The 27,877-nt window shown below is 37.0% G+C and overlaps 1 protein-coding gene across 1 annotated transcript in view; it reads right to left on the reverse strand.

Moving 5' to 3' along the window:
- The window catches only part of PLOD2 (procollagen-lysine,2-oxoglutarate 5-dioxygenase 2), a 107,993-nt gene that overhangs the window by 18,950 nt on the left and 61,166 nt on the right, over positions 1-27,877 (reverse strand). The window contains 4 exon segments of the mRNA XM_032629567.1: positions 205-330; positions 4,490-4,591; positions 26,153-26,250; positions 27,688-27,751. Coding sequence (XP_032485458.1) covers positions 205-330; positions 4,490-4,591; positions 26,153-26,250; positions 27,688-27,751 — 390 coding nt within the window.

The following is a 27,877-nucleotide window of genomic DNA, read 5'->3' on the forward strand; positions in this document are numbered from 1 at the left end:
TCTCATCCCAACAGTATGATACTAGTTTCTAAACTCTAAAATCCTTAGGTCCTAAATACGCAGAGTAGTAATGACTTCAAAAATCCCCCACTGAATTTAACTCAAATTTAAAAATTTTTTTTAGACATGAGTAAATAATAACAAATAGTTCCAAATAAGATCAAAATAGTTTTCCCATAAAATATTCATTTCTCAAATACTTACTTTGTTATGAATAAAGAGTTTAACTGCTTCTTTTGGGTAATCCAGTGTCAACAATATGTCCAGAAATCGAGGTAGGAAAGGGGTTGGTTGCTCAATAAAAACACCTATTGTTACGTTTGGGTGAACCTTTGTTTTGTGGCAAACATAAAAGCAAATTAGAATTAGCATGGTTTTACTTTAAATTCTATTCAAGTTTTAATCAATACAACATAAAACATACTAGAATATCAGTACAACTTAACCTTCTAAATTTGACTGCCCCATGACAATTCTCTAATACATTTTTGTGGACCCCACCAAAGTGATTTTACTGAATCACATCTTAACATTATGATTTAGGTTGAAGAGGAAACTCACTATCGTATAACATAGGGATACTGTAATTAAGGTTACTACCTGCTCTACTATTTAATGCTTCCTTTAAGATAGTCCTAAAACAAACTTGCTTCAGATCTAAATCTATTTGACAGCTTCATCTATGAAGCCAGAATGCTAATCGTGCTTCCATGTTTGTTTCCATGGTTTGGAAGTTTAGTGGTTAATTTGTAGCTCAAAGAAAACAGTCACAGAGGACTTGAGACTTTATTTCTATCCTTGAACCTTTAATCTCATTTTACTGATAGTACTTTATTTTGCTTCTTCATTATATTATATATAAGGAAAGCTACTTTCTTTCATTAATATATTTTATCTTGTATCGATTTTTAACATTTTCTTAATTTCTGTTTGGGTATGTTTTAGAGAATAGTTTCTTTCATTCATTGCATGAACAATTCTGAAATATCCACTATTCATCTGTCCTTGTGTTAAGAAACATTTTAAAAAAGGAGTGAACATTCGTTGCTTGGAAAACTTACAAATGATTGAGGAAGAAAGAAACATAAGTAAATGCCATGTAACAGTGTTATTACCAGAACCATATGAAAGATTTCTTTATAATGCCTTTTTAAATCAGTGTCTTAAAGCCTGACTTTAAAGATTATAGATTTTTTAATTACAAACTACATACAGATGGGTGAAGGAAGTCAAAAGGTAAAAAATAAATAAATACAGTGCATTACTGAGCAAGAAAAAAATTTTTAATAAAGATTACAGATTTTTTTTTTTTTTAATTTATTTGGTACGCGGGCCTCTCACGGCTGTGGCCTCTCCCGTTGCGGAGCACAGTCTCAGGACGCGCAGGCTCAGAGGCCATGGCTCACGGGCCCAGCCGCTCCGCGGCATGTGGGCTCTTCCCAGACCGGGGCACAAACCCGCGTCCCCTGCATCGGCAGGCGAACTCTCAACCACTGCGCCACCAGGGAAGCCCAAGATATTTTAAAGTACCATATATGTTAAGTGCTGAATTAGGTACCCCTCCCCCATCTTTTCACACATGATGCCTCACATATTCCTCTGTTATCTGGATAATAACATTATTTGTTTGCACTGAAGTACAAGTCATACACTGTTGTCCTTCTTATCAATTCATTCAGTCACCCAAATATTTATTGCTAAATCAATAAACAAATAAAAACAACTAAAGACAAAATATCTACCTTCTAGGAGTTCTCAATTTAACAGGGAAAAAAAAAAAAAAAAACAAAAAAAAAACAAAAAAATGAGTAAAAACTAGATGACAACTCTCCTTATCAAATGATGTGATGCATTTCATTTAAATTTTTGTAATAACCTTAGAAGTTATTTATTACCCCAAATTTACACATGAGGAAAATGGGACTTAGAAGAGTTAAGCAACTCAGAACACATAACTTAGTAGGTAAAGAACTGGGCTTCAACATGCTACGTCTCCATTGTCAATCTAAGCTCATTTTTATATACTAATGATACTAAGAGTACAACAGTTAGCTATTATCAAGGCTTAGCACCTCATATATATAATTTATACATAAAATATCATTATATATACACATCTATATAATTTCATTTAACCCTCCTACCAATCCTCTGAAATAGCCATTATCATTTTACATAGAGAAACTTGCCTACGGCCCCACACTAAGTATATGGTAGCCCTAGATCTTAACTACCCACATAATTTTAATTTTATATCCCTGTTGCATAATTACTACACATATAAAACACATAAGAAATTATTTGCATAATATGTTTTTCCTTTCTAACAGTCTATAAGACAAAAAAGCTTAGCTTAAGAATTAGGTGAGGGCTTCCCTGGTGGCGCAGTGGTTGGGAGTCCGCCATGCCGATGCAGGGGACACGGGTTCGTGCCCCGGTCCGGGAAGATCCCACATGTCGCGGAGCAGCTTGGGCCCGGGAGCCATGGCCGCTGAGCCTGCGCATCTGGAGCCTGCGCATCTGGAGCCTGTGCTCCGCAACGGGAGAGGCCACAACAGTGAGAGGCCCACGTACCGCAAAATAAAAAAAAATAAAAAAATTTAAAAAAAAAAAAAAAAAAAAAGAATTAGGTGATTTTCACCTATATGCAAAAAATAAAGACAAAAAACTATAATGTAAATATTTTTCAATCTTTGCACCAGAAAGTTTATGTAAAAGGATACTAAACAGATAAAAAGCTTTAACTCTCTCTCCAGAAGACTTTGCAAAAAACGATCAGGATGAATTTTTAAACATCTTCATGATGCAGCTTCAGTCAGAAAGTTTCTGGCTTTCTTTCCAGATAGGAAACATGCAGTCTGTTATTTGAGAGACTGGCCAAAAAGTCTTATTTTCAAGTAAAATAGGGTTATATTCAGAAGGTCCTAAATGTGGACAAGTTACTCTTTATCCTCCTTTTTAGAACAGAACAGAAACTATTTAATTCAGGAGTCTGAGTGCTTTACGGTGAGAGTATTTTTGTATTTGCATGGGTACAGGAGTCACCAGAACTATATTAAGGTGAACTTTATTTCTGTCTATACTTATCTGGCATGCTGTAGATACTCAATAAACCTATGGTGAATGAAGGAAAGAATCAGCCTTAATGACAAAATCATCCCTAGAATTCAACTGTTCATACACATAATCGTCTTCCAAGTTACAAGAGAAATTTTTTGGAAGAAAAATGTTACTATAGGATATCCTAAAACTGCTCTGGTTGATGAGAGAAGGATACATAAAATGTTTAATAGACACATAATCATTACTTTCAGTTGCTCATTTACTCTCAATGTATAAACGTTAAACTATAGCTATAATTCTCTATGAAACACATGCATAAGTAGCACTGTGTCTGGCATATAATATGTACATTACATCCAGGCGAAATTGCACAGTGATCAAGATTATAGGATCTGGAGCCAGACTGCCTAAATTTAAATCCCACCCCCAACACTTAAAAAAAAAATCACATGCCTTAAGCAAGTTACTGAACGTATATGTAACTCAGTTTTCTCATCTGTAAAACTCAGTCAACAGCACTACCTACTTAAGGGATTTGTGAAATTAATAAGTTACTATCTATAAAATATTAAAACAGTCCTTAGTCATATAATATTATTTTAAAATCATCAAATTTGAAAATCAAGCACAGATAAAATTAGTCCATATAAATAACGAAGCATTGTACCTCAACACTTTGACCAAGTTACCAGACTAAAATAAAACAAGAGCACCCAATCATAGCAAGCTAGTAAATATTAACAATCAAGCCCTTTTCGCTGGGGTCAATTATTAACTGGTTTTGCTGGAAATACACAAATCCAGCAACTTTCGGAGTCATCATGTTTTAGCTTTTTAAATCCATTATCTATCATATTATTAATATTATAAAATAATGTGCTTTTTTTCTTTTAAAAATTATTGTATTTCATGACAATGTACTTTTTTGTAATAGATCTTTATTAGAGTATAATTGCTTCACAATACTGTGTTAGTTTCTGTTGTACAACAAAGTGAATAAGACATAAGCATATATATATATATCCCCACATCCCCTCCCTCTTGAGCCTCCCTCCCACCCTCCCTATCCCACCCCTCTAGGTCATCTCAAAGCACCAAGCTGATCGCCCTGTGCTATGTTGCTGCTTCCCACCAGCTAACTATTTTACCTTCAGTAGTGTATATATGTCGATGCTACTCTCACTTCGCCCCAGCTTCCCCCTACCCCCACTGTGTCCTCAAGTCCATTCTCTATGTCTAGGTCTTTATTCCTGCCCTGCCACTAGATTCATCAGTACCATTTTTTTTTTAGATTCCATATATATGTGTTAGCATATGGTATTTATTTTTCTCTTTTTCACTTACTTCTCTCTGTATGACAGACTGTAGGTCCATCCACCTCACTATTTTTTATTACTATGCTTCACATAGAGTCAATTCCACTTACATCTACTGCAGACAAGTCAATTGTATCCACTTCACAAAGAGTGCAGCCATTGTCTTGTGTCCATGCATTAGGTACATAGTTTCCAAAATAATTCAGGAGAATCTAGCAAAAGAAGGAAAACTGTATTAACAAAAGTAAACCTTGGACTTCCCTGGTGGTGCAGTGGTTAAGGATCCGCCCGCCAATGCAGGGGACAGGGGTTCGATCCCTGGTCCGGGAAGATCCCACATGCTACAGAGCAACTAAGCCTGAGAGCCACAACTACTGAGCCCACGTGCCACAACTACTGAGCCCGCACACCTAGAGCCCGTGTTCCACAACCACAGCAAGAGAAGTCACCGCAATGAGAAGCCCGTGCAGCGCAACGAAGAGTAGCCCCCGCTCACCGCAACCAGAAGAAGCCTGCATGCAGCAACGAGGACCCAACACAGCCATTAAATAATTAATTAATTAAAAGACCCCTCTCAAAAAAAAGAAGTAAGCCTCTCCCATCAATGTGCTTTCATTCTATAAACCTCTAACTTCAAAGCATGTTTTCTGCATTAGGATATCCCCTTAATATTCTACTAATACAGTGTACAGTGAATGGGGCAGTGCCAGTGTGTACAGTGAATGGGGCAGTGCCAGTGTGACCTCCTACCAGCCATCACCACACAAAACAAATATTGTATACACTTTATCACCAAAAGGCACTAAACTCTTCTTGGAAACTATGTTACCCACTATAACCCAGACTTCTGGGCAGTGATTCAAGGGCACCAACATGAAGAAAAGAAAGCCTGCAGATTAAAACAGATCTAGAACAAGTCCTAATTAGAGCCACCTCACAGATCATATCAATAATAAACTAAAGTGGGGGTAGAACAAGATAGCAGAGAAGGAAGACCCTGGGCTCACCTCCTCCCAGAGATACACCAAAATTACAACTACAGATAGAGAACCGTCTCTGAGAATGACCTGAAGACTAGAAGAAAATACTTTCCACAACTGAAGATAAAAAGAAAAACCTACAATGAAACAGGTAGGAAGGGCAGAGATGCAGTCTAATCAGAACCCGTGTACCCAGTGAAGGAACCCACAAGTGGGAGGGGTATCACAGCCCCAGAGGTCTTCCCCAAGGAGCGAAGGGTCCAAGCCCCACCTTGGGCCCCCCTTCCTGGGAGACCTGCACCAGAAAGATGAGCCCCCATAACATCTGGCTTTAAAACCATTGGGGTTTATGCTCAGGAGAGCAGAAGGGCCGTAGGAAACCGAGACTCTGCTCTTAAAGGGCACATGCACAGATTCACTCTTTCCAAGTCCCAGTGCGGAGGCAGCAGTTAGAAAAGTGCCTGGGTGATATAAGAAAGAAATTCATTTACTAATTTTAGGGCATGTGCTTGAGGGGCAGGGATCTGTTGCAACTTTCTCTGGGTATAAAGGGGCTGGCAGGTGCCAGTGTTTTTATTTGTTTTGTTTTTATTTGGCTCACCGTCTACCTAGCAACCTGGCACTAGCAGGTGACATTTCTGACTCTCTCCATCAAACTTAATAGTACCATTTGCCCCACCCCGGTTTGCCCATGGACCTGACACAGCCAGCATTCCTCCAAAGTGGCCCCCTACCTTGCCAGTCCCAACAAGCACCCTCATCCAGCACCAGAGCCCCACTAAAGCAGCCCTTCACCCTGCCAGTCCCAGCAGGTGCCCTTGGTCAGCACCAGTGTCTGCCCAAAGAGGGTCCCATCCCATTGGCCAACCCAGTACACCAGAGTGCCCACAACTGTTGTGGCCAGGCCTTATAGCCAGTTGTACTGGGGACCAGCCCCATACACTAGTGCACCCACAGCAACTGCAGCCCAGCCACAACAGGGGGATGCACACAGAGGACGTTCCTGGAGCACCTGGCTCTGGTGACCAGGAAGGACCACACCACTGGGCCCCGCAGAACACCTTCTATACAAAGCCATTCTTTGAAGACCAGGAGATATAGCTGATCTACCTAATACATAGAAACAAACACAGAGAATTAGGTAAAGTGAGGAGACAAAGGAATATGTTCCAGATGAAAGAACAAGACAAAAACCTGAGAAAAAACTGAACGAAATAGAGAAAAACTAGAAACTAGAGGGAACCACCAGCAGATTAGATGATGCAGAGGAAAGGATCAGCAATCTGGAGGACAGGGTAATGGAAATCACCCAATCAAAATAGCAAAAAAGAAAAAAGAATTTTCAAAAATGAGGATAGTTTAAGGAACCTCGGGAATAACAATAAGCATTCTAACATTTGCATTATAGGGGTCCCAGAAAGAGGAGAAAGAAAGGGACAGAAAACCTATTTGAAGAAACAATGGATGAAAATTTCCCTAAACTGGTGAAGGAAATACATTTGAGTCCATGAACCCCAGAGGATTCCTAAAAGGCGAATCCAAGGGGATCTTCACATATACACTATCATTAAAATGGCAGAAGTTAAAGATAAAGAGAGTATTAAGGGCAGCAAGAGAAAAACAACTTGACACATACAAGGTAAAACCAGTGAGGTTATCAGCTGATTTTTCAGCAGAAAACTTGCAGGCCAAAAGGTAGTGGCATGACACATTCAAAGAACTTAAAGGAAAAACACAACCAAGAACCTCTAGCTGGCAAAGTTAATGTTCAGAATTGAAGGAAAGATAAACAGTTTACCAGACAAGCAAAAAGTAAATGAGTTCATCACCACTAAACCAACCTTTTAAGAAATGTTAAAAGGACTTCTTTAAGCAGAAGAGACAAGAACATAACCAGAAATATGAAAATTGTGCAAGAGAAAAATGCCACCAGTAAAGGCAAATACAAAGTAAAGGTAATGGATCAAGCAACTATATAGCTAGTATGAAGATTAAAATAAAAAACTAGTAAAATCAAATATATCTACAATAATTATTTAAGGATACACAAAATTTTTTAGATGTAAAATATGACATCAAAAACATAAAACATGGCAGAGGGGAGTAAAACTGTAGTGTTTTTAGAATACACTCAAACTTAAGCAATGATCAACTTAAAATAGACTGCTATATACATAGGTTGTTACATAAGAACCTCATGGTAACCATAAACCAATTGATATTAGACACACAAAAATAAAGAGGAAGTAATACAAACATTAACTGTAAAGAAAGTAACCAAATCACAAGAGAAGAAAGGAACACAGAAGAACAAAAATAACCAGAATACAACTAACAAAATTGCAGTAAGTACATACTTATCAATAATTACTTTAAATGTGAATGGACTAAATGTTGCAATCCAGAAAATAGGGTGGCTGAATGGATAAAAACAACAAGATCCATATACATGCTGCCTACCAGAGACTCACTTCACATCTAATGTCACACAAAGACTAAAAGTGAGGGGATGGAAAAGGGTATTCCATACCATACAAACAGACATGAAAAGAGATTGGTGATAGCAATCCTTATATCAGACAAAATAGACTTTAAAACAAAGACTGTAAAAAGAGACAAAGATATTACATAATGATAAAGGGATCAATCCACCAAGAAGATAGAACAACACACACATGTACATACACACACCCATAGGAGTATCTAAACACATAAAGCAAATACTAACAAACATAAAGGGAGGAACTGACAGTAACACAATAATAGGATAAGACCTTAACACCTCACTTACATCAGTGGACAGATCATCCAGATAGAAAATCAATTAAGGAAACACTGGCTTTAAATGACACATTAGACCATATGGACCTTTCTTTTTTTTTATGTTTTCACTTTTTTTAAAACATTTTTATTGGAGTATAATTGCTTTACAATGTTGTGTTAGTTTCTGCTGTATAACAAAGTGAATCAGCTATATGTATACATATATCCCCAAATCCCCTCCCTCTTGCGTCTCCCTCTCACCCTCCCTATCCCACCCCTCTAAGTGGTCACAAAGCACTGAGGTGCTCTCCCTGTGCGATGCAGCTGCTTCCCACTAGCTATCTATTTTACATTTGGTAGTGTATATGTATCAGTGCTACTCTCTCACTTCGTCCCAGCTTACCCTTCCCCCACCCATGTCCTCAAGTCCATTCTCTACATCTGCGTCTTTATTCCTGTCCTGCCCCTAGGATCTTCAGAACCAATTTTTTTTTAGATTCCATATATATGTGTTAGCATATGGTATTTGTTTTTCTCTTTCTGACTTACTTCACTCTGTATGACAGACTCTAGGTCCATCCACCTCACTACAAACAACTCAATTTCACTTCCTTTTATGGCTGAGTAATATTCCATTGTATATATGTGCCACATCTTCTTTATCCATTCATCTGTCAACGCTTAGGTTGCTTCCATGTCCTGGCTATTGTAAATAGTGCTGCAATGAACATGGACTTAATAGATCTGTATAGAATATTCCATCCCAAAGCAGCAAAATATACTTTCTTTTCAAATGCACATGAAACACTTCCCAGGACAGATGATGCACTAGGCCACAGAACAAGTCTCAATAAATTTAAGACTGAAATAATATCAAGCATATTTTCCAACCACAAGGGCATGAGATTAGAAACCAACTACAAGGGGAAAAAAATGCAAAAAATACAAACATGTGAAGGCTAAACAATATACTACTAACCAACCAATAGGTGACTGAAAAAAATCAATGAGGAAATAAAAAATATCTCCAAATGAAATGGAAAAACAAGGATCCAAAATCTGTGGGATGCGGCAAAAGTAGTTCTCAGAGGAAAATATACAGTGATACAGGCCGGCCTATCTGAGGAAACCAGAAAACAATAAACAATCTAACCTTACACTTACAGGAACTAGAAAAAGAACAAACAAAACCCAAAGTTAGTAGAAGGAAGGAAATAATAATAATGAAAGTGGAAATAAATGAAATAGATAATAAAAAAAGAAAAAAAGTCAATGAAACTAAGAGGTTCTTTGAAATGATACAAAATCAACAAATCTTTAGCCTGATTAACTCAGGAAGAAAAAGAGAGCCCAAATCAATAAAACCAGAAATGAAGGAGGAGAAGTTAAAAAGGACACCACAGAAATACAAAGTACCATAAGAAATTACTACAAACAATTATATGCCAACAAACTGGCCAACCTAGAAGAAATGGATAAATTCCTAGAAACATACAGGCATACCTCAGAGATATTACGGGTTTAGTTCCAAACTATCACAGTAAAACGTATATCGCAATAAAGCAAGTCACAGAAATTTTTTGGCTTCCCAGTTATCAGGTTTGTTTACACAACAGTGTAGTCTATTAAGTGTGCAATAGCATTGTGCCTAAAAAAAACAATGTACATACCTTACTGAAAAAATACTTTATTGCTAAAAATTGCTAACCATCATCTGAGCCTTCAGTAAGTCATAATCTTTTTGCTGGTTGTGGGTCTTGCCTAATGCTGATGCTGCTGACTGATCAGAGTGGTGGCTGCTGGAGAGTGGGCTGACTGTGGCAATGTCTTAAAATAAGACAGCAACGAAGTCGGCCACATCAACTGACTCTTCCTTTCACAAATTATTTCTCTGTAGCATGCAGTGCTGTTTAATAGCACTTTACCCACAGCAGAACTCTTCAAATTTGGAGTAAACCTCTCAAACCATGCCACTGCTTTAAAACTACATTTTCGTAATATTCTAAATGATTTGTCATCATTTAAATATTCGATTGTTTGCCATTTTATATGGCTGAGGTTCACGACACCCCAAAACAATTACATAGTAATATCAAAGATCACTTATCACCATAACCACTAACTGGTCACAGATCACCATAACAAACAAAACAATAATGAAAAAGTTAGAAATATTACAAGAATTACCAAAATGTGACACAGACACACGAAGTGAGCAAATGCTGTTGGAAAAATGGTGCTGATAGACTACTCAACAGATGGTTGCTACAAACCTTCAATTTATAAAAAACGTATGTGTGAAGTGCAATAAAACAAAGTGCAGTAAAATGAAGTATGCCTATACAATCTTCCAAGAATGATCAGAAAGTTATAAAAACTCTAAACAGACTCATGACTAGAAATTGAATCAAACATCTAAAAAATCCCAACACATAAAAGTCCATGACCAGACATCTTCACAGGTGAATTCTGTCAAACATTTAGAGAAGACTTAATACCTACTCTTCTCAAACTATTTCAAAAAACTGAAGAGGAAGGAAAGCTTTCAAAGTCATTCTATGTGGCCAGCATTACCCTAATACCAAAACCAAACAAAGACACTACCAAAAAGAAAATTATAGGTGATTATTACTGATGAACATAGATGCAAAAATCTTCAACAAAATACCAGCAAACCAAATGCAATAATACATTAAAAGGATCATACATCATGATCAAGTAAGATTTACTCTAGGGATGCAAGAATGGTTCAACATATGCAAATCACTCAATGTGATACACCTCATTAACAAAAAGAAGGATAAAAATCATATAATCATCTCAATAGATGCAGAAAGAATTCTGACAAAATTCAACATCCATTTACAACAAAAACTCTCAACAAAGTGTTATAGAGGAAACATACCTCAACATAAAGGCCACATATGACAAACCCACAGCTACTGTCATACTCAATGGTGAAAAGCTGAAAGCATTTCCTCTAAGATCAGGAGAAGACAAGGATGCCCACTCTCCCCATTTTTATTCAACAGTTTGGAAATCATTGCCAGAGAAATTAAGCAAGAGAAAGAAATAAAAGTCATCCAAGTTGGAAAGGAAGAAGTAAAAGGGCCACTGTTTGAAGATGGATGGCATCATACTATATATAGAAAACCCTAAATACTCCACAAAAAAACTATTAGATCTACTAAATGAATTCAGAAAAGTTGCAAGATATAAACAATATACAGAAATCTGTTGCATTCTTATATAGTAATAATGATCTATCAGAAAGAGAAATTTAAAAACAATTTCATTTACAATTGCATCGAGAAGAATAAAATACCTAGGAATAGATTTAACCAAGGAGGTAAAAGATTTGTACTCTGGAAACTATAAGACATTGGTGAAAGAAACTGAAGAAGACATAAATAAATGAAAAGATAAACTATGTTCACAGATTGGAAGGATTAGTATTGTGAAAATGTCCATACTACCCAAAGCAATCTCCATTCAGTGCAATTCCTATCAAAATACCCATAACATTTTTCACAGAACTAGAACAAATAATCTTAAAATTTATATGGAACCACAGAAGATGCCAAATAGCCAAAGCAATCTTGAAAAAAGAAGAACAAAACTGGAAGTATGATGCTCCCTGATTTCAAACTATACTACAAAGGTACAGTAATCAAAACAGTATAGAATTGGCACAAAAACAGATACATAGATGAATGGAACAAAACAGAGAGCCCAGAAATAAAACTATGCTTTTATGGTTAATAATCTATGACAAAGAAGGCAAGAATATACAATGAGAAAAGACAGCCTCTTTAATAAATGGTATTGGGAAAACTGGACAGCTACATGCAAAAGAATCAAACTGCTTTCTCATACCATATACAACAATAAACTCACAAAAGATTAAAGACCTAAATGTAAGACTTGAAACCACAAAACTTCTAGAAGAAAACATAGGTAGTACACTCTTTAACAATCTTAGCAATATTTTTTGGATATGTCTCCTCAGGCAAGGGAAACAAAAGCAAAATAAACAAATGAGACTAAATCAAACTATAAAGCTTTTGCACAGTGAAGGAAACTACTATCAACAAAACAAAAAGGTCACCCACTGAATGGGAGAAGATATTTGCAAATGATATGTCCAATAAGGGGTTAATATCCAAAACATACAAAGAACTCATACAACTCAACATCAAAAAACCAAACAACCCAATGAAATATGGGCAGAGGACCTGAAGATATTTCACCAAATAAGACACACAAATGGCCAACCAACACATGAAAAGATGCTCAACATAATTAATCACTCAGGGAAATGCAAATCAAAACCACACATGAGATATCATCTCACATCTATTAAAACAGCTATTATCAAAAAAAAATAACAAGTGTTGGCGAGGATGTGGAAAAAGGGGAACCCTCATGCAATGTTGACGGGAATGTAAATTGGTGCATCCACTATGGAAAATAGTATGGAGGTCCCTCAAAATAATCCAGTAATTCCACTTCTGGGTATTTTTTCCAAGTAAACAAAAACACTAAATCATAAAGATACATGCACCCCTATGTTCACAGCATTATTTACAATAGCCAGGATATGGAAGCAACCTAAATGTCCACCAATATATGAATGTATTAATATACAGAAATGGTGATACATATATAAAATGGAATATTACTAAGCCATAAAAAAGAATGAAATCTTGCCATTTGCAACAACATGGATGAACCTAGAGAGTTTTATTCAAAGTGAAATAAGTCAGACAGTGAAAGAAAAATGCCATATAATTTCACTTACGTGTGTAATCTAAAAAACAAAACAAATGATCAAACATGACAAATAACAGTCATAACAGAGAATGAACAGGTGGTTGCCAGAGGGGATGGGAGTGGTGAGGTGAGAGAAATAGATGAGGGAGATTAAGAGGTACAAACTTGCAGTTACAAAATAAATGAGCCATGGGCATGAAATGAACAGCATGGAGAATATAGTCCAAAATAATGTAATACCTTTTATGGTGACAAATGGTACTTAGATTTATTGTGGTGATCATTTTGTAATGTATAGAAATATCGAATTGCTATGTTGTGCACCAGGAACTAACATGGTGTTTTAGGCAATACTTCAAAAACAAACAAGCGAACAAACAATCTCACAGAAAAAGAGATCAGATTTGCAGTTCCCAGAGGCAGGAGGCGGGGGAGAAGAAACTAGATGAAGGTGATCAAAAGGTACAAACTTCAGCTATAAGATAAATAAGTACTAGGGATGTAATGTACATGATAAATATTAACACTGCTGTAGGTTATACATGAAAGTTGTTAAGAGAATAAATTCTAAGAGTTCTCGTTACAAGGAAAAATTGTCTTTTCTTTTATTTTGTATCTATATGAGATAATGGATGTTTACTAAATTTATTGTGGTAATCATTTCATGATATATGTAAGTCAAATCATTATGCTATACACCTTAAACTTATACAGTGCTGTATATCAATTGTAAGACTGGAAGGAAAAAAAATAAAGTACAATATTGCTTCCCCACTTACTCCTTTCAGATCTCTCAGAGCATCTCCTTCGTGACTTATCTCCCCTTCTCCTTAAGCATCTTTTGGCATTCATTTTATATGTAAAATCTGAGTCCTTGTGTATGTTTTGGGTTTAGGAGAAGGTGAGGGAAGATGGATGACAGAGAGAGGTAAACACACTGAGAGATGCTCTGAACCCTCAAAAAAAAAAAATCTTGAATATATCTAGAGTGTAAATATTTTAGGGAAAATTCTGCCAATCTTCTTTTAAAAATTACTACACATTCTACTGCAATTTTAATATCTGTAGTGGTAGGAACAGTTATAGTTTTTAATATTTTTATTATTTCTTGTCATAAACTATAATTATCTCACCTCAACACAATGAAGCTGAAGCAAACTAGCTTTGGCTGTAATTTTATATTACTGTTAAAGGGAAGCACCTAAAATCCTCACTATGTTTATACAATCATTAATTTTTCACTGAAAATGCGAAACGAACTCAAAAGAAAAAATGTTTACACATTAAATATGATGGTCAAAAATGTACACAAGTGCCAACTGACTTTTTCTAGCTTCCTAAGACCCTAAAAGAGATGTTATGGTATAGAATAGATGAGGAAATTAGTCCAGTACCATTTTATCCGATTCCTCTCAAATATCTGGTATTCTATCCAAATATTTCTATTGTACTAAAACTGGAGCAAATGCTATTGAAACAAGTACCGTATTAATTACAATGAGAAAACCTTTGTGTTTTACAGATATTGTAGACAGTTCCATTATTCTGTACAGCACAATCATAAGATGTGGAAAAGATAACTCATTCACATCTCTATTGAACTACATAATTCAGGAAACAAATTATTCAATACAAGGCAGGAAATATGTAGTTATGACATTCATTAATGATATTTCAAGAGTCAATGTGGTCATCTGAATTTGCCTCTATAACAAAAACAAAAATTTTACTGTTGTCAAACTAAAGTGCAAACATTAATTTAATCATTCATGTTCCATATAATATTATGGTTTTGAAGAAAATAAAAAAGATCCATGTGAAAATGGATTCTCTATTAAGCATTATTTCTAACAGGAATTTTTTAAAAGGCTAGTGAGAAATTTTTTAAAGCTAGTGTTTCATATATCCTGGGAAAGAATTTTTTTAAAAGAAAGAAAAAAAATCCCCCACAGAGTTGGACATATCTAGAATTCCCATCTATATATAAACACTGGCACTTTCCTCATCTCAGAAATGTCATAAGAAATAAATATTTATTTCATGAATTTTGATCTCATAGGATCCCTGTGTGAATATGAAAATGATCAATATCTTTTTTAAAAGGTTAGAGCATAGAAGGCATTACATTTAGTTTTCTCAGAATTAAAACTATATTATAACTTTTCTACTTTCTACTTTTCACCTATATTTGATTTTCATACATAATTAAGACTGGAAACCTCCCTCTTTTAGATCTCTCATCACACAGGCAGAGGTTACCATCACCACCACCCTCCATTTACATCTGTTTTCTTCATTAAAAATCTCAGATATTTATGCTGGCAGCTTTGGAAAGTACAGAAAACTGTTTATGTAGTTAGGCTGTTATGGGCAGTCCCCAGCTACTAGGTGGTAGTACTTTCCTGATCCTTTCTTCACAATATCAAAATGGTTCCAAGGGTGATGTCATGTCATTGGCAGAGAAACTTTTCCAACTGAATCTTTTCTTTTTTACTTTTCTCTTTTTCTTTTTCAACTCATCCAATTATTCAAGGTCATAGTGACCCAAGCACTGAGGTTTATATGCACAAAATTATGATACCTATTTAGATTGTAAATCAAATTCGTTTCAGAAATGACTTGTTTTCATGTGCAAATTAGGCGATGGGCTCTTCTTACATTTAACGTGTTTGTGTAAAGATACTACCAATAGAGGACTGGCAGCGAGAACACAGCCTGAAGGGGTTAGTGCACCACGACTAGCCAGGAGGGAGTCCGGGGAAAAAGTCTGGACCTGCCAAAGAGGTAAGAGACTTTTTCTTCCCTCTTTGTTTCCTGGTGCCCGAGAAGAGGGGATTAAGAGCGCTGCTTAAAGGAACTCCAGAGACAGGCGCGAGCCGCGGATAAGAGCGCAGACCCCAGAGACGGGCATGAGACGCTAAGGCTGCTGCTGCCGCCACCAAGAAGCCTGTGTGCGACCACAGGTCACTCTCCGCACACCTCCCCTCCCAGGAGCCTGTGCAGCCCGCCACTGCCAGGGTGCCGGGATCCGGGGACAACTCCCCCGGGAGAACGCACAGTGCGCCTCAGGCTGCTGCAACATCACGCCGGCCTCTGCCGCCGTAGGCTCGCCCCGCATCCGTACCCTTCCCTCCCCGGGGCCTGAGTGAACCAGAGTCCCGGAATGAGCGGCTCCTTTAACCCTGTGCTGTCTGAGCGAAGAACAGAAGCCCTCCTGCGACCTACACACAGAGGCGGGGCCAGATCCAAAGCTGAGCCCCTGGGAGCTGTGAGAACAAAGAAGAGAAAGGGAAATCTCTCCCAGCAGCCTCAGAAGCAGTGGATTATAGGTCCACAATCAACTAGATGTACCCTGCATCTGTGGAATACCTGAATAGACAACAAATCATCCCAAATTGAGGAGGTGGACTTTGAGAGCAAAATATATTATTTTTTCCACTTGTCCTCTTTTCGTGAGTGCATATGTGTATGCTTCTGTGTGAGATTTTGTCTGTGTAGCTTTGCTTTAACCATTTGTCCTAGGGTTCTGTCCGTCCGTTCCTTTTTTTTTTTTTACTTTTAAAAAAAATTTATTTCTTAATTATTATTTTTTATTTTAATACCTTTATTTTATTTTATCCTCTTTCTTTCTTTCTTTCTACTTTTTCCCCCTTTTATTCTGAGCCGTGTGGATGAAAGGCTCTTGGTGCTCCAGCCAGGAGTCAGTGCTGTGCCTCTGAGGTGGAAGAGCCAACTTCAGGACACGGGTCCACAAAAGACTTCCCAGCTCCATGTAATATCAAACAGCGAAAATCTCCCAGAGATCTCCATCTCAACACCAACACCTGGTTTCAGTCAATGACCAGCAACCTACACTGCTGGACACCCTATGCCAAACAACTAGCAAGACAGGAACACAGCCCCACCCATTAGCAGAGAGGCTGCCTAAAATCATAATAAGGCCACAGACAACCGAAAACACCACCAGACGTGGACCTGCCCACCAGAAAGACAAAATCCAGCCTCATCCACCAGAACACAGGCACTAGTCCCCTCCACCAGGAAGCCTACACAACCCACTGCACCAACATTAGGCACTGGGGACAGACACCAAAAACAACAGGAACTATGAACCAGCAGCCTGCAAAAAGGAAAACCCAAATACAGTAAGATAAGCAAAATGAGAAGACAGAGAAGCACACAGCAGATGAAGGAGCAAGGTAAAAACCCACCAGATCTAACAAATGAAGAGGAAATAGGCAGTCTACCTGAAAAAGAATTCAGAATAATGATAAAAAAGATGATCCAAACTCTTGGAAATAGAATAGAGAAAATGCAAGAAACATTTATCAAGGACCTGGAAGAACTAAAGAGGAAACAAGCAATGATGAACAGCACAATAAATGAAATTAAAAATACTCTAGAAGGGATCAATAGCAGAATAAGTGAGGCAGAAGAATGGAGAACTGACCTGGAAGATAAGATAGTGGAAATAACTACTGCAGAGCAGAATAAAGAAAAAAGAATAAAAAGAACTGAGGACACTCTCAGAGACCTCTGGAACAACATTAAATGCATCAACATTCGAATTATAGGGGCCCCAGAAGAAGAGAAAAAGAAAGGGACTTAGAAAATATTTGAAGAGATTATACTTGAAAACTTCCCTAATAAGGGAAAGGAAATAGTTAATCAAGTCCAGGAAGCACAAAGAGTCCCATAAGGATAAATCCAAGGATAAACACGCCAAGACACATATTAATCAAACTATCAAAAATTAAATACAAAGAAAACATATTAAAAGCAGCAAGGGAAAAACAACAAATAACACAAAAGGGAATCCCCATGAGGTTAACAGCTGATCTTTCAGCAGAAACTCTGCAAGCCAGAAGGGACTGTCAGGACATATTTAAAGTGATGAAGGAGAAAAACCTACAACCAAGATTACTCTACCCAGCAAGGATCTCATTCAGATTTGCTGGAGAAATTAAAACCTTTACAGACAAGCAAAAGCTGAGAGAGTTCAGCATCACCAAACCAGCTTTACAACAAATGCTAAAGGATCTTCTCTAGGCAGGAAACACAAGAGAAGGAAAAGACTTAGGATAACAAACCCAAAACAATTAAGAAAATGGGAATAGGAACATACATATCGATAATTACCTTAAATGTAAATGGGCTAAATGCTCCCACCAAAAGACACAGACTGGCTGAATGGATACACAAACAAGACCCATATATATGCTGTCTACAAGAGACCCACTTAAAGCCTAGGGACACATACTGACTGAAAGTGAGGGGATGGAAAAAGATATTCCATGCAAATGCAAATCAAAAGAAAGCTGGAGTAGCAATTCTCATATCAGACAAAATAGACTTTAAAATAAAGACTATTACAAGAGACAAAGAAGGACACTACATAATGATCAAGGGATCAATCCAAGAAGATATAACAATTGCAAATATTTACACACCCAACATAGGAGCACCTCAATACCTAAGGCAAATACTAACAGCTATAAAAGGGGAAATTGACAGTAACATATACATAGTAGGGGACTTTAACACCCCACTTTCACCCAGGAACAGATCATCCAAAATGAAAATAAATAAGGAAACACAAGCTTTAAATGACACATTAAACAAGATGGACTTAATTGATATTTATAGGACATTCCATCCAAAAACAATAGAATACATTTTTCTCAAGTGCTCATGGAACATTCTCCAGGATAGATCATATCTTGGGTCACAAATCAAGCCTTGGTAAATTTAAGAAAACTGAAATTGTATCAACTATCTTTTCCGACCACAACACTATGAGACTAGGTATCAATTACAGGAAAAGATCTGCAAAGAATACAAACATATGGAGGCTAAACAATACACTACTTAATAACGAAGTGATCACTGAAGAAATCAAAGAGGAAATCAAAAAATACCAAAGAAACAAATGACAATGGAGACACAACCCAAAACCTATAGGATGCAGCAAAAGCAGTTCTACGAGGGAAGTGTATAGCAATACAATCCTACCTTAAGGAACAGGAAACAGCTCAAATGAACAACCTAAACTTGCACCTAAAGCAATTAGAGAAAGAAGAACAAAAAAACCCAAAAGTTAGCAGAAGGAAAGAAATCATAAAGATCAGATCAGAAATAAATGAAAAAGAAATGAAGGAAACGATTGGAAAGATCAATAAAACTAAAAGCTGATTCTTTGAGAAAATAAACAAAACCATTAGCCAGACTCATCAAGAAAGAAAGGGAGAAGACTCAAATCAACAGAATTAGAAATGAAAAAGGAGAAGTAACAACTGACACTGCCGAAATACAAAACATCATGAGAGATTACTACAAGCAACTCTATGCCAATAAAATGGACAACCTGGAAGAAATGGACAAATTCTTAGAAATGCACAACCTGCCAAGACTGAACCAGGAAGAAATAGAAAATATGAACAGACCAATCACAAGCAGTGAAATTGAGACTGTGATTAAAAATCTTCCAACTAACAAAAGCCCAGGATCAGATGGCTTCACAGATGAATTCTATCAAACATTTAGAGAAGAGCTAACACCTATCCTTCTCAAACTCTTCCAAATTATAGCAGCGGGAGGAACACTCCGAAACTCATTCTATGAGGCCACCATCACCCTGATACCAAAACCAGACAAGGATGTCACAAAGAAAGAAAACTAAAGGCCAATATCACTGATGAACATAGATGCAAAAATCCTCAACAAAATACTAGGAAACAGAATCCAACAGCACATTAAAAGGATCATACACCATGATCAAGTGGGGTTTATTCCAGGAATGCAAGGATTCTTCAATATATGCAAATCAATCAACACGATACACCGTATTAACAAACTGAAGGATAAAAACCATATGGTCATCTCAATAGATGCAGAGAAAGCTTTCGACAAAATTCAACACCCAGTTATGATAAAAACCCTGCAGAAAGTAGGCATAGAGGGAACTTTCCTCAACATAATAAAGGCCATATATGACAAACCCACAGCCAACATCATCCTCAATGGTGAAAAACTGAAACCATTTCCACTAAGATCAGGAACAAGACAAGGTTGCCCACTCTCACCACTCTTATTCAACATAGTTGTGAAAGTTTTAGCCACAGCAATCAAGAAGAAAAAGAAATAAAAGGAATCCAAATCAGAAAAGAAGAAGTAAAGCTGTCACTGTTTGCAGATGACATGATACTATACATAGAGAATCCCAAAGATGCTACCAGAAAACTACTAGAGCTAATCAATGAATTTGGTAAAGTAGCAGGATACAAAATTAATGCACAGAAATCTCTTGCATTCCTATACACTAATGATGAAAAATCTGAAAGTGAAATCAAGAAAACACTCCCATTCACCACTGCAACAAAAAGAATAAAATATCTAGGAATAAACCTACCTAAGGAGACAAAAGACCTGTATGCAGAAAATTATAAGACACTGATGAAAGAAATTAAAGATGATACAAATAGATGGAGAGATATACCATGTTCTTGGATTGGAAGAATCAATATTGTGAAAATGGCTCTACTACCCGAAGCCATCTACAGCTTCAATGCAATCCCTATCACACTACCACTGCTATTTTTCACAGAACTAGAACAAAAAATTTCACCCTTTGTATGGAAACACAAAAGACCCCGAATAGCCAAAGCAATCTTGAGCATGAAAAATGGAGCTGGAGGAATCAGGTTACCTGACTTCAGACTATACTACAAAGCTACAGTAATCAAGACAGCATCATACTGGCACAAAAACAGAAATATCAATGGATCTATATTAAATTATATTTAAAAACTACAGGGCTTCCCTGGTGGTGCAGTGGTTGAGAGTCCGCCTGCCAATGCAGGGGACACGGGTTCGTGCCCCAGTCTGGGAAGATCCCACATGCCGCGGAGCGGCTGTGCCCATGAGCCATGGCCGCTAAGCCTGCACGTCTGGAGCCTGCGCGTCCGGAGCCTGTGCTCCGCGATGGGAGAGGCCACAGCAGTGAGAGGCCCGCGTACCGGAAAAAAAAAAAAAAAACTACAAATCTATATTAAATTATATTAAAAAACTACAAATAGAACTACCATACAACCCAGCAATCCCACTACGGGGCATATACCCTGAGAAAACCGTAATTCAAAAAGAGTCATGTACCAAAATGTTCATTGCATCTCTATTTACAATAGCAGGAGATGGAATCAACCTAAGTGTCCATCATCAGATGAATAGATAAAGAAGATGTGGCACATATATACAATGGAATATTACTCAGCCATAAAAGGAAATGAAATTGAGTTATTTGTAGTGAGTGGATGGACCTAGAGTCTGTCATACAGAGTGAAGTAAGTCAGAAAGAGAAAAACAAATACCATATGCTAACATATATATATGGAATCTAAGAAGAAGAAAAAAAAAAAGGTCATGAAGAACCTAAGGGTAAGACGGGAATAAAGACACAGACCTACTAGAGAATGGACTTGAGGATATAGGGAGGGGGAAGGGTAAGCTGTGACAAAGTAAGAAAGTGGCATGGACATATATACACTACCAAACGTAAAATAGATAGCCAGTGGGAAGCAGCTGCATAGCATAGGGAGATCAGCTTGGTGGTTTGTTACCACCTAGAGGGGTGGGATAGGAAGCGTGGGAGGGAGGGAGATGCAAGAGGGAAGAGATATGGGAACATATGTGTATATGTATAACTGATTCACTTTGTTATAAAGCAGAAACTAACACACCCTTGTAAAGTAATTATACTCCAATAAAGATGTTAAAAAAAAAAATACTACCAATCTCATAATGACTGATATTTAAAAGAAAAAGTTAGGTATTCAAATATTCAAATCTTATGATGTGTTACTAACAGTAAATAAGTTTCAAGAATAAAAAGGAAAATTTCAAACCAGAAGTCATGGTTTCTATCTAAAAGCTGATTTATATTACATTGTGTCTAGACAAGTATGAAAATAATTATGTAGAATTAAAAACGTATTTCTAATAAAATGTTAATTAAGAAGCACAAAATTGTTTATACACCATTATGAAAACAAATGAAAAATATGAATGCTCATATCTATATACCACAAGGACATAAATACTGAAAGCAACTATGAATGAAAACAATATGAGAAGGTAGTGGAATTATAAGTGATTTTTAAAACTGTTTATAATTTAAAAGTTGTTATTCCTAATAGCATGAGACTTAGAGAAAGTAACTAAGAAATAAACTCACCTTTACATACTTTTGTCTATAAACACATTATAAACAATTTATCATTTATAGATTATATTTTTTTCAGACTATGTATACTTTTAAATAAGAAAATGGCTTAAATATTAACATTCGGATGAAGGTTATGACTTACTGACATTATAATCATCTCTTAGTAAATAAAATAATAAGTTAAATTACAGAATATCATATAAAAATCCTTTCATCTTTTATGATGGTTAAATAAAAAGGGTATACCTAAAATGAGTAATCTGCTTTCTTTCCTCATTATCCTGAACACAGAGGAAAATATGATATTATTTAACTTTAACATATTCCTAAAGTATTAGCATTAGCTGAATGCTTATTTATATAATCCTTTCTCAAATTTTATATTATACCAAACATAACTTTTACAGTAAAAAAATTACTTCATTTTTATTGCCAAATAGAATCATAAAATCATGTCACAGGAAATATAATAGGGTCATCATACTGCTTGAAATGCCGGAAACAGTGATAGCCCAAACCGAAAATGTTTCTTGGAAGACTTAAAATTTCTTAGTACACACAGGTCTTTCTAAATGACTGAGGACTAGAGCTTCTTTTCTTATGAGAAGTCTTTCAATCGCTTTGTAAAACTCCTATCAACATTATCCTGGAAATTTGGAAAAAATTGGTGAAAACAATGGAATCACTGAATATCAGGCCTCACTCACAATAACTAAATTGTGACCAAGCACCCTCTTTAAAGACATTTAAATTTGATTAAAATATTACATTACCAAGGAGGAATAGCACACTATTTAGTTATAGATGTCCAGTTGTAAAAGTCCATTTACCTGCCTAGGGACAGTTACAGGAGCCCACAGAAATTTTATGACTATTTTGCCCTGCCAGAAGAAAATCTACCTCACCATTCCCAAGAATAATGCTAGGTCATTAGATTATTTATAGACTCTGACATTCAATCACAATTTATTGAAAGGCTAATATATGCTACACATGTGCTGGACCCTGGCAAAACAAAAAGTAAACAGGATAGATATGATTTCTGTAATTCCTAGGCTAAAGACCCAGTAAGAGACGAAAAAAAAAAGTTCAGTTCCATCCCTGTTCAACGTGTGGTATTATGTTCTGTGATGGACAAAGTTCCAGATATTATAAAGGCATTCAGGAGACTTAAGGAGTTAAAGCAAAGTTGACACCTAAAAGATGAACAGCACTAATAGATGGGTACAGCAAGTAGGAATTAGGTCAGAGGACTCCAGAATGAGTGAAATGCATGTACAGAAGACTTGCAGACAGAGGACACATGAAACATTTACAAAGTTCAAATTAACTCAGTATGGCAGGAGCTGAGGGAGAGAATTGAGAATGAGATATTCTGTATAGATATTACAGTATCAGGAGTGGGGGAGTAGATAGGATGGTAGACTTGGGACCCCTAAACCAGAAGCAAAATTAAAAACAAAAAAAACAAAAAAATAACCAAGTTGAGAATGTGGAACTTCATACCTAAGTCTATAGAGGGCATAACACAGGTGAGTAATGTAACTGGGTTTCTGCTTCAGCAGAATAGTCGAGTTCCAGACTGCTAGTGGGTGATTGCTACTGGTGGGAGGTTGCAGGTGGCTTGAACTAAGGAGGTTGCTCTTGACTCTAAGCAAATTAGACAAACCACCATGCATGGGAGTTAGAAAGGATGTCTTTTGGATTGGGAATGGGAGGTAAATACGGTCAAAACAAAACCCAGGTTCTGATTAATCAAGTGGGTGGAAGGAGAGGCAGAGCTGAAGGTTCTGACCTCCAGGTCTTGTATGACACACAGATAAATCCAACAACTGGGTATTCACACCCACAGCTCAGGAAAGATAGACGCTACAGCAAGGATTTGAAAATAATCAGCGCTGCTGACTTGGGAATGAAGCGGATTACCTAAGAATGCGTGTAGCTGGGAAAAGGAAAGATGTCTCAGACAGACACCTGCAGAACACTTAACTAAAACAATGCAGGAGACCTACTAGAGAACGGACTTGAGGATATGCGGAGGGGGAAGGGTGAGCTGTGACAAAGCGAGAGAGAGGCATGGACATATATACACTACCAAACGTAAGGTAGATAGCTAGTGGGAAGCAGCCGCATAGCCCAGGGAGATCAGCTCGGTGCTTTGTGACCACCTGGAGGGGTGGGATAGGGAGGGTGCGAGGGAGGGAGACGCAAGAGGGAAGAGATATGGGAACATATGTATAACTGATTCACTTTGTTATAAAGCAGAAATTAACACACCATTGTAAAGCAATTATACCCCAATAAAGATGTTAAAAAAAAATGTAGGAAGAGGATCACCCAACCCCTGAAACCCCCTACACACACAGAGTGTTAAATTTTAAAAATGTATATTAAAAAAAGAAAGAGAAAGAGAGAGACTGAAAAGGCCAGAAAATTATTAGAGAAACCAGCAGAGCATCATGGAAGCAAAGGGAAGTATTTCAAATTGGACCAAACGGGATGAACATCGTCAAATGTTATCTTTGGATGAAAGAGAAATGAGGGCTGATGAGTGTCTGCTACTCAACAAGGATGTCACAACAGACCTTGACAGGAGCCATTCCTGGGGGTGATGGGAAGAGGAATAGTGGTAGCAGTGAGTCGTCTCTACTTTAAAGAGTGTGGCTGTGAAGGGGAGGGAAAAAGACAGGCAGGCTGGGAGGCAAGGTAGATTGAAAAGGATGTTGCAGTTTGTGTTGGCTGGGTTTCTAGGATAAGAAAGGCTTGAGGGTCTTTAAAATGCTGATGAGACTTAGAGCTGGGAAAACTGCTACCAGACAGAAAAAGGAGCCCACTGGGAAGGCTCTGTAGGAGGGCTGGAATGGGATGAAAAGCAAGGTGGAAAGATTAACTAGAGAAGGGGAATCTACTTCCTCCATTTTTATGGTGGAAAAGCTGCCAGTGTGGGCTTTTCCTTGAATGTCTTCCCATGCAGATAGCTTTTATTGGAATTCAGGCTACTCACTCCACTGAAACAGCAGACTCCATCTCCCCATCCTCTCTTCCCACAATGCAAATTTATCTGGTAATCTCTTTTCTAGGTATTTATGAGTAAGCCAGGCATCATCTTATTATCTCAGAACATTGTTTTAAGCATTGTATTACTAAACATATATGTGTATGTTTGTGTGTATATATGTGTGTGTATACACGTGTATATATACTTATATGTATATATAACAATTCATTTTCTATTTTAATTAGGTTCCGGCGATACAATCTTATTACAAATTTTGCAGTCAGTAACACTGTCAGCAAGCTCAATTATACATGTTCCAAAAGCACATAACATTTCATTAGACAAATCATATCTTTGTCAACTATAATCCATCAACCTTGTTATAGAATAAGTGCAAGAGGAAGCATTCTGGACCTACAGTTACACCCCAACGTTAAGAGAGCTATTAACTTTGACAACGGTGACTCAGGTGAAACAAATGATCCCTTACAAACCTCAACATTTCTTATTCAGAGAGGATACTCTGTATGAGGGAAATGTGGCTCACTCTCAAGTAAGCTAGTACATTAAACACTAAACTGAAATGTGCTACAAATAGAATAGAAAGTTATCCATCTGCTGAGGAAAAATCATCAGTTTGATTAATCTAAATGAAACCAGATAATACACTGTGTAAAAGATGAAACTAGTAAATTGTCGGCACCAAAATAAAACCTCTTAAAGATATTTTAAAATTTCTTTTTATTGAAGTGTACTTGATTTACAATGTTGTACCAATCTCTGCTGTACAGCAAAGTGACTCAGTTATACACATATAAACATTTTTTTTTAAATATTCTTTTCCATTATGGTTTATCACAGGATATTGAATACAGATTCCTGTGCTATACAGCAGGATCTTGTTGTTTAGCAAGCCTCTTAAAGATATTAAAGAAGGAGGGGAAGGAGGGAAAGGGGGAGGAGAAGAAGTCATTCTATATATTGCTCCATAATCTACCTCCAAGAAATAAGGAAACAGAGAATGGTCACTGTGACTCACCTTGGTGGGTCCATTTCCATTAATTGCCACTGGTAATGTTTCATAAAACACATTCTTAGCTCTGGCTTTGCCATTTTCAAATTTCAGAACAACTTCATCTGGGTTAAAAAGACAGATTTTAGTAATTTAAAATGTGTGTGGGGCTTCCCTGGTGGCGCAGTGGTTGAGAGTACGCCTGCCAATGCAGGGGACACGGGTTCGTGCCCCGGTCCGGGAAGATCCCACATGCTGCGGAGTGGCTGGGCCCGTGAGTCATGGCCACTGAGCCTGCGCGTCCGGAGCCTGTGCTCCACAATGGGAGAGGCCACAACAGTGAGAGGCCCGCGTACCGCAAAAAAAAAAAAAAAAAAAAAAAAAAATGTGTGTGTATGTATTCATATATACATATAATGTATATATATATCTATCTCTACATCTTGTTTTTGTTATAAAATTTCTCATGCATGCTATTCCATGTGCTACACTTTTGGAGACTTGGCCTGCTCCAAGTCAGCAGATATCCAAAATGAAGGACAACACTGACACAGATATGGATTCTGAGCACCTGACTGTCTCCAACCTGGTGCTGGCAAACTGAGGTGCTAAGACACCAATGGGTCTTGGTGGAAGGAAAGCATCTTTGCAGTATTGCCTCTGCCTTTTGAGAGTGACATAATCCCAGATGAATTAAATTACTGTCTCAATTTATTTATCTATAAAATGGGATTCTTGCCTGCTTTTCTAGGTTATTATAAAGATAATAACAATATATGTATGGCAAATAGAAAACTGCCAGGCATAAGCTAGGTTTCTACAACTGGCCAGTATTTCCAGTTCTTGAAAATCAGGCCTAATGTAAATTCCAGGAATATACAAGTCACATGGGAGCAGAAACATTTTTTTTTTGTTTTCAAGTTCCTTTCCTCACATTTCCAGAGCACTCCAAACTAAATGCCTTCCATTCATTCTAAGAATCTTTTTACTTATGATCTGCCTTGAAGAACTGTACTGAACTGCAATGTATTTTTAATTTCTGAAATATTAATGCATTAATGTATGTTTATTTTTAATGTATCAATTAATTAAATTTAATGTGTTAATGTATTTTTATCAAGATACATGTCTATCAGGAAAACACATATAGGCATGCACACACGCACACACACTCACTCCACAGTGTACATGTCTCGTTACCAGTTACCTTTAACCTAGGTTAAAATACTCTAATACTCCTGAGTAACTCACAATGTAAAGAGCTGATACTGAAAACCATGTAATAACAAAGTGTAATTAATTCAAAACTATATCTACAGTCCCCAGATGGTGAGATACTAAAGTCTAAGTTACCTAAGGGCAGAAGCATCTCTTCGTACTATTCTTAGGAAATGATTTTAACTGAAAGTATTTATATCACTTGAGTACAATGTTTTTTAAAAGCTGCAATACCTACACATCAATCTTAGTCATAGCCCCAAATGTATATAACAAAAGACAGACAGTTGAAAACACAGGTGTTCATTTGCACACATGAGCAACCCAGTATTTAGGAAGCATACCTACAGCTCCATTTAAGGTCTGGAAAATTTTGCATTTGTGATCCAGTGTGATGTTAAGAGCTTCCTAAAAATGAGAATAGAAAAAAATATTAAAAATGACAATAAAAACAGCAAACAACACTCTCATGTTAATATAGTTTGTTTTTTTAGGGAATTTAAAGATCCTATACATAAATTATTATAGCAACCT

The sequence above is a fragment of the Phocoena sinus genome, chromosome 4 (assembly GCF_008692025.1).
Source record: "Phocoena sinus isolate mPhoSin1 chromosome 4, mPhoSin1.pri, whole genome shotgun sequence".
Lineage (NCBI taxonomy): Eukaryota > Metazoa > Chordata > Mammalia > Artiodactyla > Phocoenidae > Phocoena > Phocoena sinus.